The sequence below is a fragment of the Petaurus breviceps genome, unplaced genomic scaffold (genome assembly GCF_028583685.1).
Source record: "Petaurus breviceps papuanus isolate PSGF00001 unplaced genomic scaffold, PetGlider_PUasm1.0 38, whole genome shotgun sequence".
Classification (NCBI taxonomy): domain Eukaryota; kingdom Metazoa; phylum Chordata; class Mammalia; order Diprotodontia; family Petauridae; genus Petaurus; species Petaurus breviceps.
Genome location: NW_027186304.1, coordinates 76,117,714 through 76,131,057, shown reverse-complemented (window position 1 = coordinate 76,131,057; position 13,344 = coordinate 76,117,714). Strand labels below are relative to the sequence as shown.

General features: G+C 38.1%; 1 protein-coding gene across 1 annotated transcript in view; it reads left to right on the top strand.

Moving 5' to 3' along the window:
- Window positions 1–11,914, top strand: part of ARMC1 (armadillo repeat containing 1) — a 94,087-nt gene extending 82,173 nt beyond the window's left edge. Inside the window, exons 5-7 of the mRNA XM_069100024.1 lie at window positions 6,927–7,043; window positions 8,186–8,260; window positions 9,542–11,914. Of these exons, the coding sequence (XP_068956125.1) occupies window positions 6,927–7,043; window positions 8,186–8,260; window positions 9,542–9,733 (384 nt within the window). The 3' untranslated portion in view covers window positions 9,734–11,914. The remainder of the gene's footprint in view (window positions 1–6,926; window positions 7,044–8,185; window positions 8,261–9,541) is intronic.
- Window positions 11,915–13,344: the final 1,430 nt, after the last annotated feature.

Genomic DNA, 13,344 nt, shown 5'->3' with positions numbered 1-13,344 from the left:
CCCCTTTCGTAGCCCTTCCCCCCTCCTGCCTGTAGGATATTTTTATGCTTAATGAAGTATGTTATTTCTTCTTTGCATCGAGTGACAGGAACAAATCTCATGCGAAGCTCCTCTCCCTCCCCTCTTTCCCTCTAAAATGATACTTTTTTGCGTTTCTCCATAGAGTCCTATGCTTAACTGGTTGTTACTCCCTCCTTGCACCAGAACCAATGAGGGAAAAGCTCATATAATACTCATCTCCCTCCCTTCTTTTGTTCTGCTATATTGTTTTTATGCCTTTTTGTGTGGCATAATTTACCCTTTTCCGTTTCATTCATTCCTCTTCTTCCATTGCAGTCCCTTTGTAGCCCTTAATAAGATTTTTTTTAGTTGTCATTTTGTGTATTTTATACTCATACCCTCTACTTGTCTTTAAAAAGTTTGCTCTTTTCAAATAGCAGGGTGTGTGTGTGTGTGTGTGTGTGTGTTTCTGTGTGTGTGTGTGTTTTCCTTGTTTACCTTTCTATGTCACTCTTGCATCTCATAATTGGAGGTTGAATTTTCCTTTGAGCTCTGGCTTTTTCATCAGGAAGGTCTGGAAATGTGTTATATCGTTGAATGATCGATCATCTCTTTGCCTGGAAGAATATGCTTAGTCTTGCTGGGTAGGTGATCCTGGGTTGTAATCCGAGCTCTTTTACCTTCCAGAAAATTGTGTTCCACTGCCTCTGATCTTTCAGTGTAGAGGCTGCCAAATCCTGTGCGATCCTCACTGTGGACCCTTGGTATTTGAATTATTTCTTTCTGGCCACTTGAAGTATTTTCTCTTTTACCTGGTAGTTCTTGAGTTTGGCCACAACATTTGGAGGACTTTTCAGTTTGGGATCTCTTTCAGGAGGTGTCCAGTGGATTCTCTTGATTTCTATTTTACCCTCAGGTTCTAGTGAGATACTAGATAGATATTGCCCTGAGATAGGACAATTTTCCTTAATGAGCTCTTGGAGAATGTTGTCCAGGCTCATTTTTTCATCATGATTTTCTGGTAGGCCTATGATTCTCAGATTATCTCTCCTGCATCTGTTTTCTAGGTCTGTTATTTTTCCATTGAGATATTTTACCTCTTTTTCTAATTTTCCATTCTTGTTGTTTTGTTTGCCTAATTCTTGGTTCCTCATAGAATTATTTGTTTCAATTTGTTTGATTCTAGTTTTTAGCAAATCATTTTCCTTGGTTAGTTCTTGGAGCTCCTTTTCCATATCATACACTTTTCTTTTTAAGGAGCTGTTTTCTTCATTATAATGTTTTTCTAATTCTGCAATTTTGATTTTAAAAGAATTATTCATTTTGTCTTCTATCTCTCTCATTTGGTTTTCAGAGTTCCTTTTCAGTTCATCTAAGAGACCTTTCTGTGCTTGGGACCCATTCTCTGTTGATGTTTCAGCTGTGGGTGTGGAGTCCACAATGTCTCCCTCTTGAGTTTGGTTCTTCCTCTGAGGATAGTAGGACTCCAGAGTCTTTGTGATCTGCTTTCTACCCATTTTGAGGCAGGGCCCTAGCCAAGCCCTTCCTCTAGGGTTCCTAACTAAGCCTTTACTCTTTACTGTTGAGGGTTTTGCCCTGGGGCAGTAGTTACTGTGTTTTCAGGGTCAGGGGAGGGGTTGGAGCTGGAGGTGTTCACTGCCATCCTTGAAGGTCCTGATAGGGGTTTTTTCAAAAAATTTTTGGGCTATGGCGTGGTAGTCCCAGGAATATTTGCTGTCCCAGACAGGGGCCCTGCATTTGGTTCTTACCTTGCTCTTTCCAGTCCCAGCCCTTTGGTGATAGGCCTGGTTGTGGCCCTTGTGGTTGGTGGGACAACTTGCCGCCCTGCCCCCCCCCCCAAGTTGATCAGGCCTCCTCCTGGCCTGCCTCTGCATGGCTGCTGCCTCTGTGTGGCCACTGCCTGCCTTCCGGGCCTGCCTCTTCGCAGCTGCTGCCTTCCAGGCCTCGTGGTAATGTGTTCTGAAGAGCAGTAGAATGCAAGATACATCCCAAAGTGACCTACATTGCAAAACTGAGCTTAAGTATAAATGAAAAAAGATAGAAGTTCAATAATAGAGATGTTTAAAACATTCTTAAGGAAAAAAAAAACAGACCTGAAGAGATTATTTTCTTCTTGAACACCCCAGAAAACAGAAATGAAGAGGTGAACAAGTGCAATAGCCAAGGACAGCAACAGCAACAAATTGACAGCAGAGAGACCAGTAAGAGACTTCTTTCTAACTGTACACAAGGACAATAGGTGTGAGGCTGGAAGTTAGGTGGAGGTAGTGGTAGAGAGGTGGGCCCGAAAAGTTATGGGCTGATCCTGGAGGTATCCAACCTACAAGTGAATCTTTTTTTGTGTGTGTGGGACTAAATTACAAAATGAAAAGATTACTTGAAAGGGGAGAGGAGATGAGGAGTATATGATATGTCTAGGTCAAACTTTGGGCCAGCAGTGCAGTGGAGGTGATTCCTGTGGTCTCTCAGGAAGAGGAGAGAGCAGAAGAATGGGTGAAAAGGGACGAAAAAAGTAGGGAAGTTTTGGTTTGGTGATGGGAGGGGGCTCCACTCATGAATGCTTTTGTGGGTGAAGAGAGATGTTCTGTGAAGGGACTTGAGTATCTTGTGCTATCTGTGGGAGTTTGGTGCTTGAAGAAACCACTACTTCTGCCTCTGGTGAGAGGGAAAAGCTCCTGGGGGCAATTGGAACCTGGGGAGTTGGAGGTTATGGACTCAGGGAGGAGATCTTTGAGGTAAATGGGGAAATAAAGTGACGGGGGGGGGCTGGGGGGGTTGGAATTATATCTCAAGAGTTGGACTGCATTATAAGGAATGGGGATGGGGTGGGGGTGGTCTGTCACAGAAGAGTACTTTTTTTTATCATCTGCTGGAACTGGTATTTTCTGAGAGTATTTGTGTAAGCCAACAATTTCCTGAAAGGCAGATAAATAGTAGTATGTTGATTGAAGGAAGTGACACTGTTGATAATATGAGATGAGGCAAGTGCCTCTGAATCCCATTTTTTCCTGCATTCCAACTACTGAAAGCTCTTTATTGTTTGAATTTTAAAAGTTATTATTAAGTTATTCTCTACTCTCTTTCAAAAAGTATGTTAATGTATTTACATAGTTTATATAATAGAACCATAGACCTCAGTACCTGGAATATAACCATATGTTTTTGCAAGTCATTAAGAACATTTAAAAAGAAATTTTTGTGTTTGGCTAAATTTAGCTTGTGTGTTATCTTCAACCTGATTGGGTGCTACCTACACGGTTTTACTGGGATGTGACTGTTGCATATGCTACAACTTCTTGGAACCACATGTGAGAGTTGGATGAAAGGTGAATATGAATAGGCTCAGTAAGCCCTCCCCAAAGGTACTGGTCCTCCCTGGAAACCCCAGGGTAACCAGTAGGCCTCAAACCTGTTGGTGAGTTAGGGCAGTATCTATCCCAAACATGTAAAGACTTCCTGTGCAGAAGAGCAGAGAAGAAAAGTTTGTTCCAGTGGCCATGAAGACAGCTGAAGCAGGTGCTGTGGAGCACTTTGAGCTTGGTCAGACATCAGATGCCAAGGTCATCCACTGCATCCCAGACCATCACCAGTGTCTTGACTTTTGCCTGCCACTGCACTTTGATCACTCTGGAAGGGAGAGTAAGGCTGGTGACTTTGTGGAACTCTGCCTCACGTATATCCAATTCACACACAAGTGAACACATCACTAGGTGATGTCATTGGTCCTCCTTAAAACGAAGGATGGATAGCTAGTAGCTTAAGTGTGTAGTGCTATAATTCAACTTAGAATATGATTGTTTGTAGTGGCAGTTAAATGGAAGATACATGTAAGAGGTAATATCCTTTGAAAAATACATAATAGCCCAAAGTAAAATGAACAGAAGTAACTACAGAAGCAACATTCTTCATATTATAGTGTATTATAAGACCAACAAGGAGAGAATATAGTCATTCAGTCAACCAACAGAAATGTATGTGTGTAGCCACATCCATTAATAGAATGACGTTATTTTGTTTTAAGTTGTATACATTTTTTAGCTTCCTATGAACTTGAAAGCTTCTTGAAGTCAGGGTAGGTCTTCTTATTCACCTTGGTGTCCTCTACAACATTTAGCATAATATCTTAAGCATAGTAGACTCTAAGTATATATATTTATAAGTTTGCATTTGTGCAAGTTAGCACTATCACTCTCTCAGCCCTAGGTGTTTTATTTAAAAATAAAGCTAAAATTTTTGTCTTAATCGTGAGTGGTAACATTATTCCCATTTATCTGAGAAGGTGGTTGAACACATAGAAAAAGTATCCCATGTTAATAAAATGAAGTGAAGTTGCTATAAATACTGAATTATCCCATAGGAAAGGATAAACTGAATGCTATTTAGCCTGCTCTAATTTACATGTTCATCCTACTCAGATTTAATTGGTAGTATAGGAAATGTTTAGGCATTTTTATAGCATTTATCAAAGAAACCTGTTTTGGCTTTTGAATTTAACAGTAGAAATATATCATGGTAGTTGGATGTTGTTTGTATAATGAGCTTATCAGTGATAAAGAAAAAAAGCAGACAGGTTTTCTGAAATGGAGATTATTAGCTTTTATTTATCTAAATCAAAATAGAATGTAGCTGTTCGGCTCTTTACAATTATACCAGAGTCTCTCCCTTAGGAAATAATAAGCTTTCAGAGACTTTAGTGCTATTCAGGAGTAAAAAACATTGAGAGTAGTGGATAACCGAGATGTTTTACTGAATCCAACAAGATAGTAGTGACTAAGTGAGGTCTGACAACAAACCTGTCTTTAAAGTAAGTCAAATTGTGATTAAATTTCCAAGTTCCATGGCTTGGAGGGACAAATAAGCATATGACTGTACACCTTGGTTGACTTTCCCCTTGTAAAAAATACTTGAATTGAAATCTTGTGGACTAATAAAGACTAGGTACTATTTGTTCACACATAGGTAATAGCTGTATCTGATATTTTCCTTAATGATCCTGAATATGGATACAGTACCCTAAATACCTGCTTGCTGTTATATTCTGTGTGTTTGGTTGTGGAGGGGAGAAGACAGTAACAGATTGAAAAGGAAGGGACCGAATGTTATTTCATAGGAAAAAAATGCCTTGTCTTAGTAGCTGACTTGGCTATACAGCATGAAAGAGGTATACATTTGGGAGTCATCCACATAAGGAATGAGAATGAATTGACTTTCACAATTAGAAAGGATACAAGTTATTCCCCAATTGATAGATGGTCAAAGGATATGAACAGGCAGTTTTCAGAGGAAGAAATTAAAGATATCTGTAAACATATGAAAAAATGCTCTAAATTATTATTGATTAGAGAAATGCAAATCAAAACAACTCTGAGGTACTACATCTCACCAGTCAGATTGACTAAGATGACAAAACAGGAAAATGATAAATGCTGGAGAGGATGTGGACAAATTGGAACACTAATTCATTGTTGGTGGAGTTGTGAACTGTTTGAGCCATTCTGGAGAGCAATCTGGAACTGTGCCCAAAGGGCTATAAATAAGTGCATACCCTTTGACCCAGCAATACCACTTCTAGGGTTGTATCCCAAAGAGATCGTGCAAGTGGGAAGAGGCCCCGTATAAAAGTTATATACAGCAGCTCTTTTTGTGGTGGCAAAGAATTGGAAATCAAGGGGATGCCCATCAAGGGGAATGGTTAAACAAGTTGTGGTATAGATACAAATGTAATGGAATACTCTTGTGCTATAAGAAATGAGGAGCAGATGGATTTCATATTTACCTGGAGAGGCTTATACAAACTGATGTTGAGTGAGAAGAGCAGAACCAGGAGTAATTTGTACACAATTACAGACACAACGTATGTGTGACAACCAGCTTTGATAGACTGGGCCCTTCTCAGCAATGCACGGTTGTAAGACAACTCCAAAAGACTAATGATGGAAAGAGATGTCCACATCCAGAGAAAGAACTATAGAGTTTGAATGCAGATTGAAGCAAACTACCAGCTCTCTTTCTTTTTCTTGTTTTTTGTTTCCTCTTTCTCATTGTTCATTCCATCAGTTATAATCCTTCTTTACAATCTGACTAATGTCTGATGTAAAGGTATTTGCAGATCCTATATTTGATTGCATGCCTCCATGGGCTGGGGGGAGGGGAGAAAATTTGAAACTCAAGGGATTGTGGAACTGAATCTTGTAAACTAAAAGTAAACAAATTAATTAATTAAAAAAAACAAAATTGAATTAGAAAGGCTAAAGGGAACAAGGAGCTAAGGAGTGAGTCTTGGAGAGACTGTAGTTAGAGGGTAGGAAGAGGAAGCCATTTGTCAGATCAAAATCAGTAGAATGTGATGTCACAGAAACTATGGTAGACAAGAACTTCAGAGAGCAATTGCTGATTAAGGCTGTCAGATACTGAAAAGTTCGAGGAATAAGTCAGAACAAGCCATTAGCTTTATCACGAAGGAGGTAATTGCTGACTTCTGAGAGTGTACTACCACAGATGAAGCATTTTAACAAATATGCTTCGATTCTTTTAGTCATTTCAAATCCCAAGATTGTTAAGAAACAGTTTGAACATTTAAATGCAAGCTGCTCTTTTAGTGCTAACTCTAGTCAGTTAGCCAATTCTATTCACTGATCATATGGGGGAAAATACATTTTCTGCTTTTGAGCACTTTTTTCTACTCTTCATTTGTACTTATTTCCATTTGGTTAACTCTTAGATTGCTATAAAAATTGCCCGACTTTTTCATAGGATTCCCTTCAAAACTAAATGTTGGTACATAAGTAGGAGCATATTTATTTCTTTTATTTGCAGAGTAGAATAACTCATTCACTGTGCCATTGAGAATTTTTTCCCTTTAAGTGTTCTTCTCTTTGGTTTAATTATTTTTTCATTTTTTTCAGTCTCGGAGAAATCTTTGTGAAGAGGCCTTGTTGAAAATTAAAGGAGTTATTAGTTTTACATTTCAAATGGCTGTTCAGAGATGTGTTGTACGAATCCGTTCAGATTTGAAGGCAGAGGTAGGTGATTTGAAATAATCAGCATTCTTAGAACTGGGCTTCTCTTTTACCAAACCCACATCCTTTCCAAACTTTCCTGTTGTTGACTAGAGCACATCCATCCTTCCAGTCACCAGGTTCACAACCTTGTTATTTTTTACTTCCATCATTCCACACACCTAAGTAGTTGCCAAACCTTGTGATTTCTACCTTTACAAAGTCTCTTACATTCATCTTTACTCTTATAGTGAACCTCCTGCCCTAGGTCAGGCCTTGATAACCTTTCAGCTAGACTGTTGGCAGTAGCCTTTAAATTGGTTTTCCTACCCCAAGTCTCTCTTTTCTCTAGGGCCATTCTTTACTTAGCTTCCAAAGTGATTTTTCTCTAGAGTGCAAGTCTGACCAAGTGCCTCTAGTATCCAGTGAACTCTAATAATTCCCTATTGCCTCTAGGATAAAGTAAAACGTCTGCTGTTTAGCTTTTAAAGCCCTAAGCAGCCTGGTTCTTTACCTTTCCAGTTACATTCCACATCCCTCCCTTTCCCACATACTGACTGTCCTGCAATCCTGATGCTCATGCTCTCACTCGTGGCCTTGTCTTGTTGCTTCCCCTTGCGTGAAATGCAGTACAGCCCCACCCCTGCCCCTTCCTTCCAGGATCTGCTCAAGTAACATATGCATGAAGCCTTTTCTGTTCTCCCCAGTGGCTGGTGTCCTCTTCCCCCAAATTCACTTTGTATTTATTTTGTATAGACTTATTTATGTACATGTTTTCTCCCCTGACAGAATGCAGGCTTTTTACAGGCAATAGTGCCTTACTTAGGGCCAAGCCTGTATTAGATTTCCATCATCAGTTTCCAAAAGTTCTGCTGCTAACCATATTACTTTTGTTACAGTCTTGCTTTTTTTTTTTTTTTAAAGCAACTGGGGTTAAGTAACTTGCTCAAGGTTACATGGCCAGGTGTTTCTGGGTGGGTGCTAAGTGTCTGAGCCTGGATTCAATCCCAGGTCATCCCAACACTGGGGCTGGTGCTCTTACTCACTGAGTACAGTCTTGCTTTTTAACTGATTTTGTTAATCAGTTCTGAAGCCTTTAAAAACTGTCAGTTGCAAAATCACCACTAAATATATTTCTTTTTTTTGTTTGTTTCATCTTGATCTAGGCTTTGGCAACAGCAATAGCATCAACCAAAGTTATGAAAGCACAGCAAGTTGTGAAAAGTGAAACAGGAGAAGAAGTAAGACACTGTCTGAATTTAAATCTCTGTCATATTTTGATCCTTTTCAGGGTTCCTTACAGCCAGTGAGTTTCTGTATTTCCAGCACAAATAAAGCTTCAAATAACGCAGATTTCTTAAGAGTGAAAGAATATAGATGTAAGGAGGGCTTCTCCAGAGATGGAGTCTTACCTGTCTTTACATCATCTGTGGCTGAGTTTTCAGACTTTATGTGACATCTGTGTCTGTGAATTCCTTTTAAAATGTTGGAGCCTGGTCTTGTTAGGAGAAGTAGAAGGGGAAACGTCAGTAGGAGTTCTGCATTTATGTGTTTCTGGGACGGGTTTCTTACCACTGTACGTACATACTCCTTCGTGTTTGCTCCTGTAAACTGATGTGAAGCTGGAGGATGATGATTACCTAAGTCAGCTTTTGCCTTTCCTGTTGAAAGCCGGCTGGCGTTGTGCTGCTGCTGCTCCCATTGTGTGCTGGGTGGAGGCGCATTGTGCCCCCAGTAGTTGCCCACAGGCTGTTGGAGTTCACCAGAGGCCAGCCAGGAGCATCCCTTTTTTATAGCAGCAGCCACCTACTGGAGCAGCACCACTATGGCTTTGGGTAGACAAAGAGGGCTTTGCCCCTGGACTTTAGGAGATAGAAACCAGCAAGTTCTGATTTCGGTTCTTTCCAGTTCAGGCTGACAGGCTGCTGGACTCGGTTTCATTCACTGCCCTTTTTGTCTCACTGTGAGACAGCCTGGTGTAGTGAAACCAAATTGTTGAGGCTAAGGTTCTAGTTAGAGCTTGACTGCCAATGTTTTTGTTGTTGTTGTTTTGTTTTTTGCTTTTTGGAAGGCAGTTGGGGTTAAGTGACTTGCCCAAGGTCACATGGCTATTTGTTTTTGTGTTTGTTAAGTTTTGAAGTCAGATCCGAACCCAGTTCCTCCTGATTCCAGGGCCTGTGCTCTATTCACTTGCCGTTTTCTAAATAACAAAATTTCTGTAGTTTTAGTTAAGTTACATTACTTATTCAGATCTCTGTTTTTCATCTATAAAATAAACGGTTTATATTATATTGTTTCTGTCAGTTATATTCTTTGGTTCTGTGATGACCCCATATTATCAGTGGTACTGTACTTGTACTTTTTATGTTAATTTTATAGGCTTTAAATAATAGATATGACTATAATTTAATGTGGTAATTTTTTAAGAGTGTGGAAATAAAATAAACATTCCTAATGAATAATTTTAAATCACATAATTCAGTCATGTTGATTTTTTTCTTTTTACATTTTCTATTTATTAGATGCTGGTCCCATTCCAAGATACTCCTGTAGAAGTAGAACAGAATACAGACCTACCTGATTATCTGCCTGAGGATGAGAGTCCTATAAAGGAACAAGATAAAGCAGTGTCTCGAGTTGGGTCACATCCGGAAGGTGGAGCCAGCTGGTTGAGCACAGCTGCAAACTTTTTATCCCGTTCCTTTTATTGGTGACTTAAATTTGAGGCTCAAGGACTGTATGAACCAACAAGGGGCCAGTTTTACATTGGTGTGGTGAACTGTCAAGTGCAATTTGCAATAAGTTATCATGAAAAGTTTTTAGATTACACAATTATGTATGCTGCATTTTACATTTTATTGGACATTTAACCTGTCAGGTGGTTAAAGGGACAGAGGCCTCAGATGGAATTGCTTTGTTTGTGGAGGGTATTCCTTCGTTTTGTTTTCCTATGTTTTGTTGCCTCACTTAAAAAATATACATATATGGGTCCACTATTAAAACCAAACTTTTGTGCATATGCAGCTTTAAATTTTTCTTCACATGCAACATGTGATTAGACAAATTCTCAACTCAAGTCTCAGGACTTTGTTTGCAGGGTAATTCTTTTTATCCCAAGCTGTACCTGAATCAGTAAACCTTTTTTTGGGGGGAGGGAGAGGTGAGAGGTGTGACTGGCGGGGGAGGGGAGGGCGGGCGGGTTTCCTTGTTTCTAATGAAGGATGTTGGTTTTGTTACTCTTTACCAGGAAGCCAGAGGAAATATATATGTTTATTCTTTACCCTTTTCCCACTCCTTTTGTTTTTGCCAACCGTCTTTGCAAAAGCGTATTTTTCTGTAGCATTTTATGTATTAGAATTTATCTATTTGAACACAATAATCCCTAGAATACATTTTAAATTATTTTGTTACCCCCAAAACATTGGTATTTTGTATGATTGACAATTAATTTAGTAGAAGAAACTGTGATTGTGTTGTTGGTTATACTGCTTTCAAAGAATATTCAACTGTGTGTTATGGCATGTAGTTGGCATTGACTGCTGTTTAGTCAGGCTCGAATTAGATCTGGAAAGTTATAATTTGTTCAAATGATGTCCACTATAGTCTTACCTTAAGCAGGAAATGGCTTATAGGCTTTAGTTTGTAATTGTACATTATCTCCTACTTAAAGAAATAGCAGTAGTTCAAAACTGATATGAACTTGAAAAACAACACAATGAAAGGAATGCCTATTATGCCCCAGTGCCCCTGCATTAGATTCTGGACTTAAGCATCAGTTGCTTGACAGGTGTCCATTCAGTAGATTTTTCCTTAAATCACCTCTTTGGAATTTCTCATGCACATGCAGCAGTGGGTATTATACAGGGTAGGGTTGAGGGGGGAGGGAGTGAGGGAAGAATCCAAACAGTTATCATTTGTAGACAAAAGTAGCTTTTGTTGAAGAAGGTCTTTGGCCCTTTAATCTTGTCTCATCATATCCAGTCAATTTTAAAAACAATTTTGGCGAAGGTAAGATTTGTTTTGTTTCATTTCTGTAAATATGATGTAAAACGTGTGCACAATGCTTAATTAAGCTTCTAAACTATTTGGAAACTGAGAACAGCACTCTCGGGAATATGACTGACAGACTTCAGTGCTGTTGTGATTAAAACCAACACCTTCGTGTTGAAGGTTGGAGATGTTCTTTTTCTGGCAACATTTGCAACTCTTAATACTTGGAACTACAGTGGAAATTTAGCCTGAAAGTCTTCTTCTTCCTATTCACCTCTAACAATAAAAAACTTTCAGCATTATGAGAGGAAAATTATTGTGAAATTAATACCACTAATGAAAGTCTGAAATTCATTCATTTGAATTGTGGCTTTCTGGAGGAGTGAGGGACATAGTTGCAGACTAGTTGTTTGTGGGGTGTTTTTTTTAAGTGTATCTAGTCTTTGATTCAGGTGACACGCACAGGCTGAAAATACAAGCTTTGAGGAGCATGTATTGCTTTAAACATGTAATACAACTTGCTGCCTAGAATGTTACAATACCAGATGTGTTGTTTTTTTTTTAAATCATCCTTTTTGTAGCCATGAATGCAAAGTTTACTTTTCTGTATTAACAACTGTTTGCCTTTTATTTTGCATTACATCTCCTTGTTAAATAATGACATCCCTTTGATAGTAATGGTTCAGTACAAGTAGGTATTACAGTTCTGATGTTTGTGTGTTTAAATTCAAAGTATGCTTCTTTTTCCAGTGTTGCAGATCTTGTAGAACAGTTAAGGTATCTGTAAGGCATTTCTTTTCTCTTTTTTGAAATATATTGTAAAATAATAAAAGGTAACATAACTAAAAGTGAAATAATTGAGGTTTTTGTATTTTGTGAACATAAACATTATTGATTTCTATTCACATCTTGTTAAATTTTGTAACTTTTTTAAAGTAATTTTTTCCCACCTGATAGTTTAACATATATTTTTTCTACTGAATTAGAGGTATTTTGAATCTGTCACTTTATACACCAACCTAGAAGAGGTACTACAGAGACAGAAATGAAAATTAATGTTTATTAGCCCTCTTCCCTTGGTAAATGTCTTTAACAGGCAGCTAGATCTTATTTGAACCTCTCCCTTCCCTTTTTTAAAAGCAGTATAAATGGACATGAATTAATAATATTTATACATTTCATATCAAGTGGATAAGGCACTCAGAATATAGTAGTCACAATTTTTCTCTCTGGAATCTATGGTCACTCTAGTGTTAGATAAATTCCTTTGTAGGAATTTAATAAAATTTTAATTTAATAAAAAATTTCTCTTTTTACAAACTAGGGGTAATTCCTGCCCCTCTTAGGATATGGTAATGTAATAAATATCTTTAGTGTACTTTTGAGAATCTCAAAATTGTTATAAGAAAATGAGATACCAAAAATGATTGTTTTAATAATGTCCCCAATTTGGTGTATTTGACCATCCACTTTATGGATCTTTGATTCTCTTCTTCCTTGCCTCACAATGGCACTACATTAATATTGTTCTCCTAGTTCTCTCACAAATTATTTGCTAACCTCGTATCCCACTCAGAGTCTTCTGGCTTACTATTCTAATTTAACATTGTTTTCCTTAGAGAACTTATCCACTCTCAGGAATTTAGCCCTTTCTCAAAATCTTTTAACTTCTGCTCAAGCTTCTTTTGCATATATCTCTAACCATGTACTTGATAAATCTCTTATTATACCAAATCTAATGTTTCTACTTTTTCTTTTAATTTTTCTTTTTCTTGAACATTTAAAAACTGCTTGTTCCAAATTCTCTCCCTCCCTTCATACTCTCTCCCACTTATTGAGAGGACAAGCAATATAATAGCAATTTATACATGTGAAATCATGTAAAATATTTCTGTATTAGCCATGTTGCAAAAACAAAAAACCCCAAAATATGAAGAAAGTTTAAAACGTATGTTCCAGTCTGCATACAGATTTCATCAGTTCTCTTTCTGGAGCTAGCATTTTTCATCATAGGTCCTTTGGCATTGTCTTGGATCATTGTATTGATCAGAGCTAAATCTTTCAAAACTGATCATTATTACAGTATTACTATTACTGTGTACAATGGTCTTCTGGTTCTACTCTCTTCAGTTTGCATAAGTTCATACAGATCTTCCCAAGTTTTTCTGAAACCATCCCCCTCACCATTTCTTAGAGAAAAATACTATTCCATAATAATCATGTACCACAACTTTTTCGGACAGTCCCCAAATGATGGTCATCCCCTCAATTTCCATTTCTTTGTCACCACAAAAAAGAACTGCTATAGATATTTTTGTACATTATCATTGCTTTT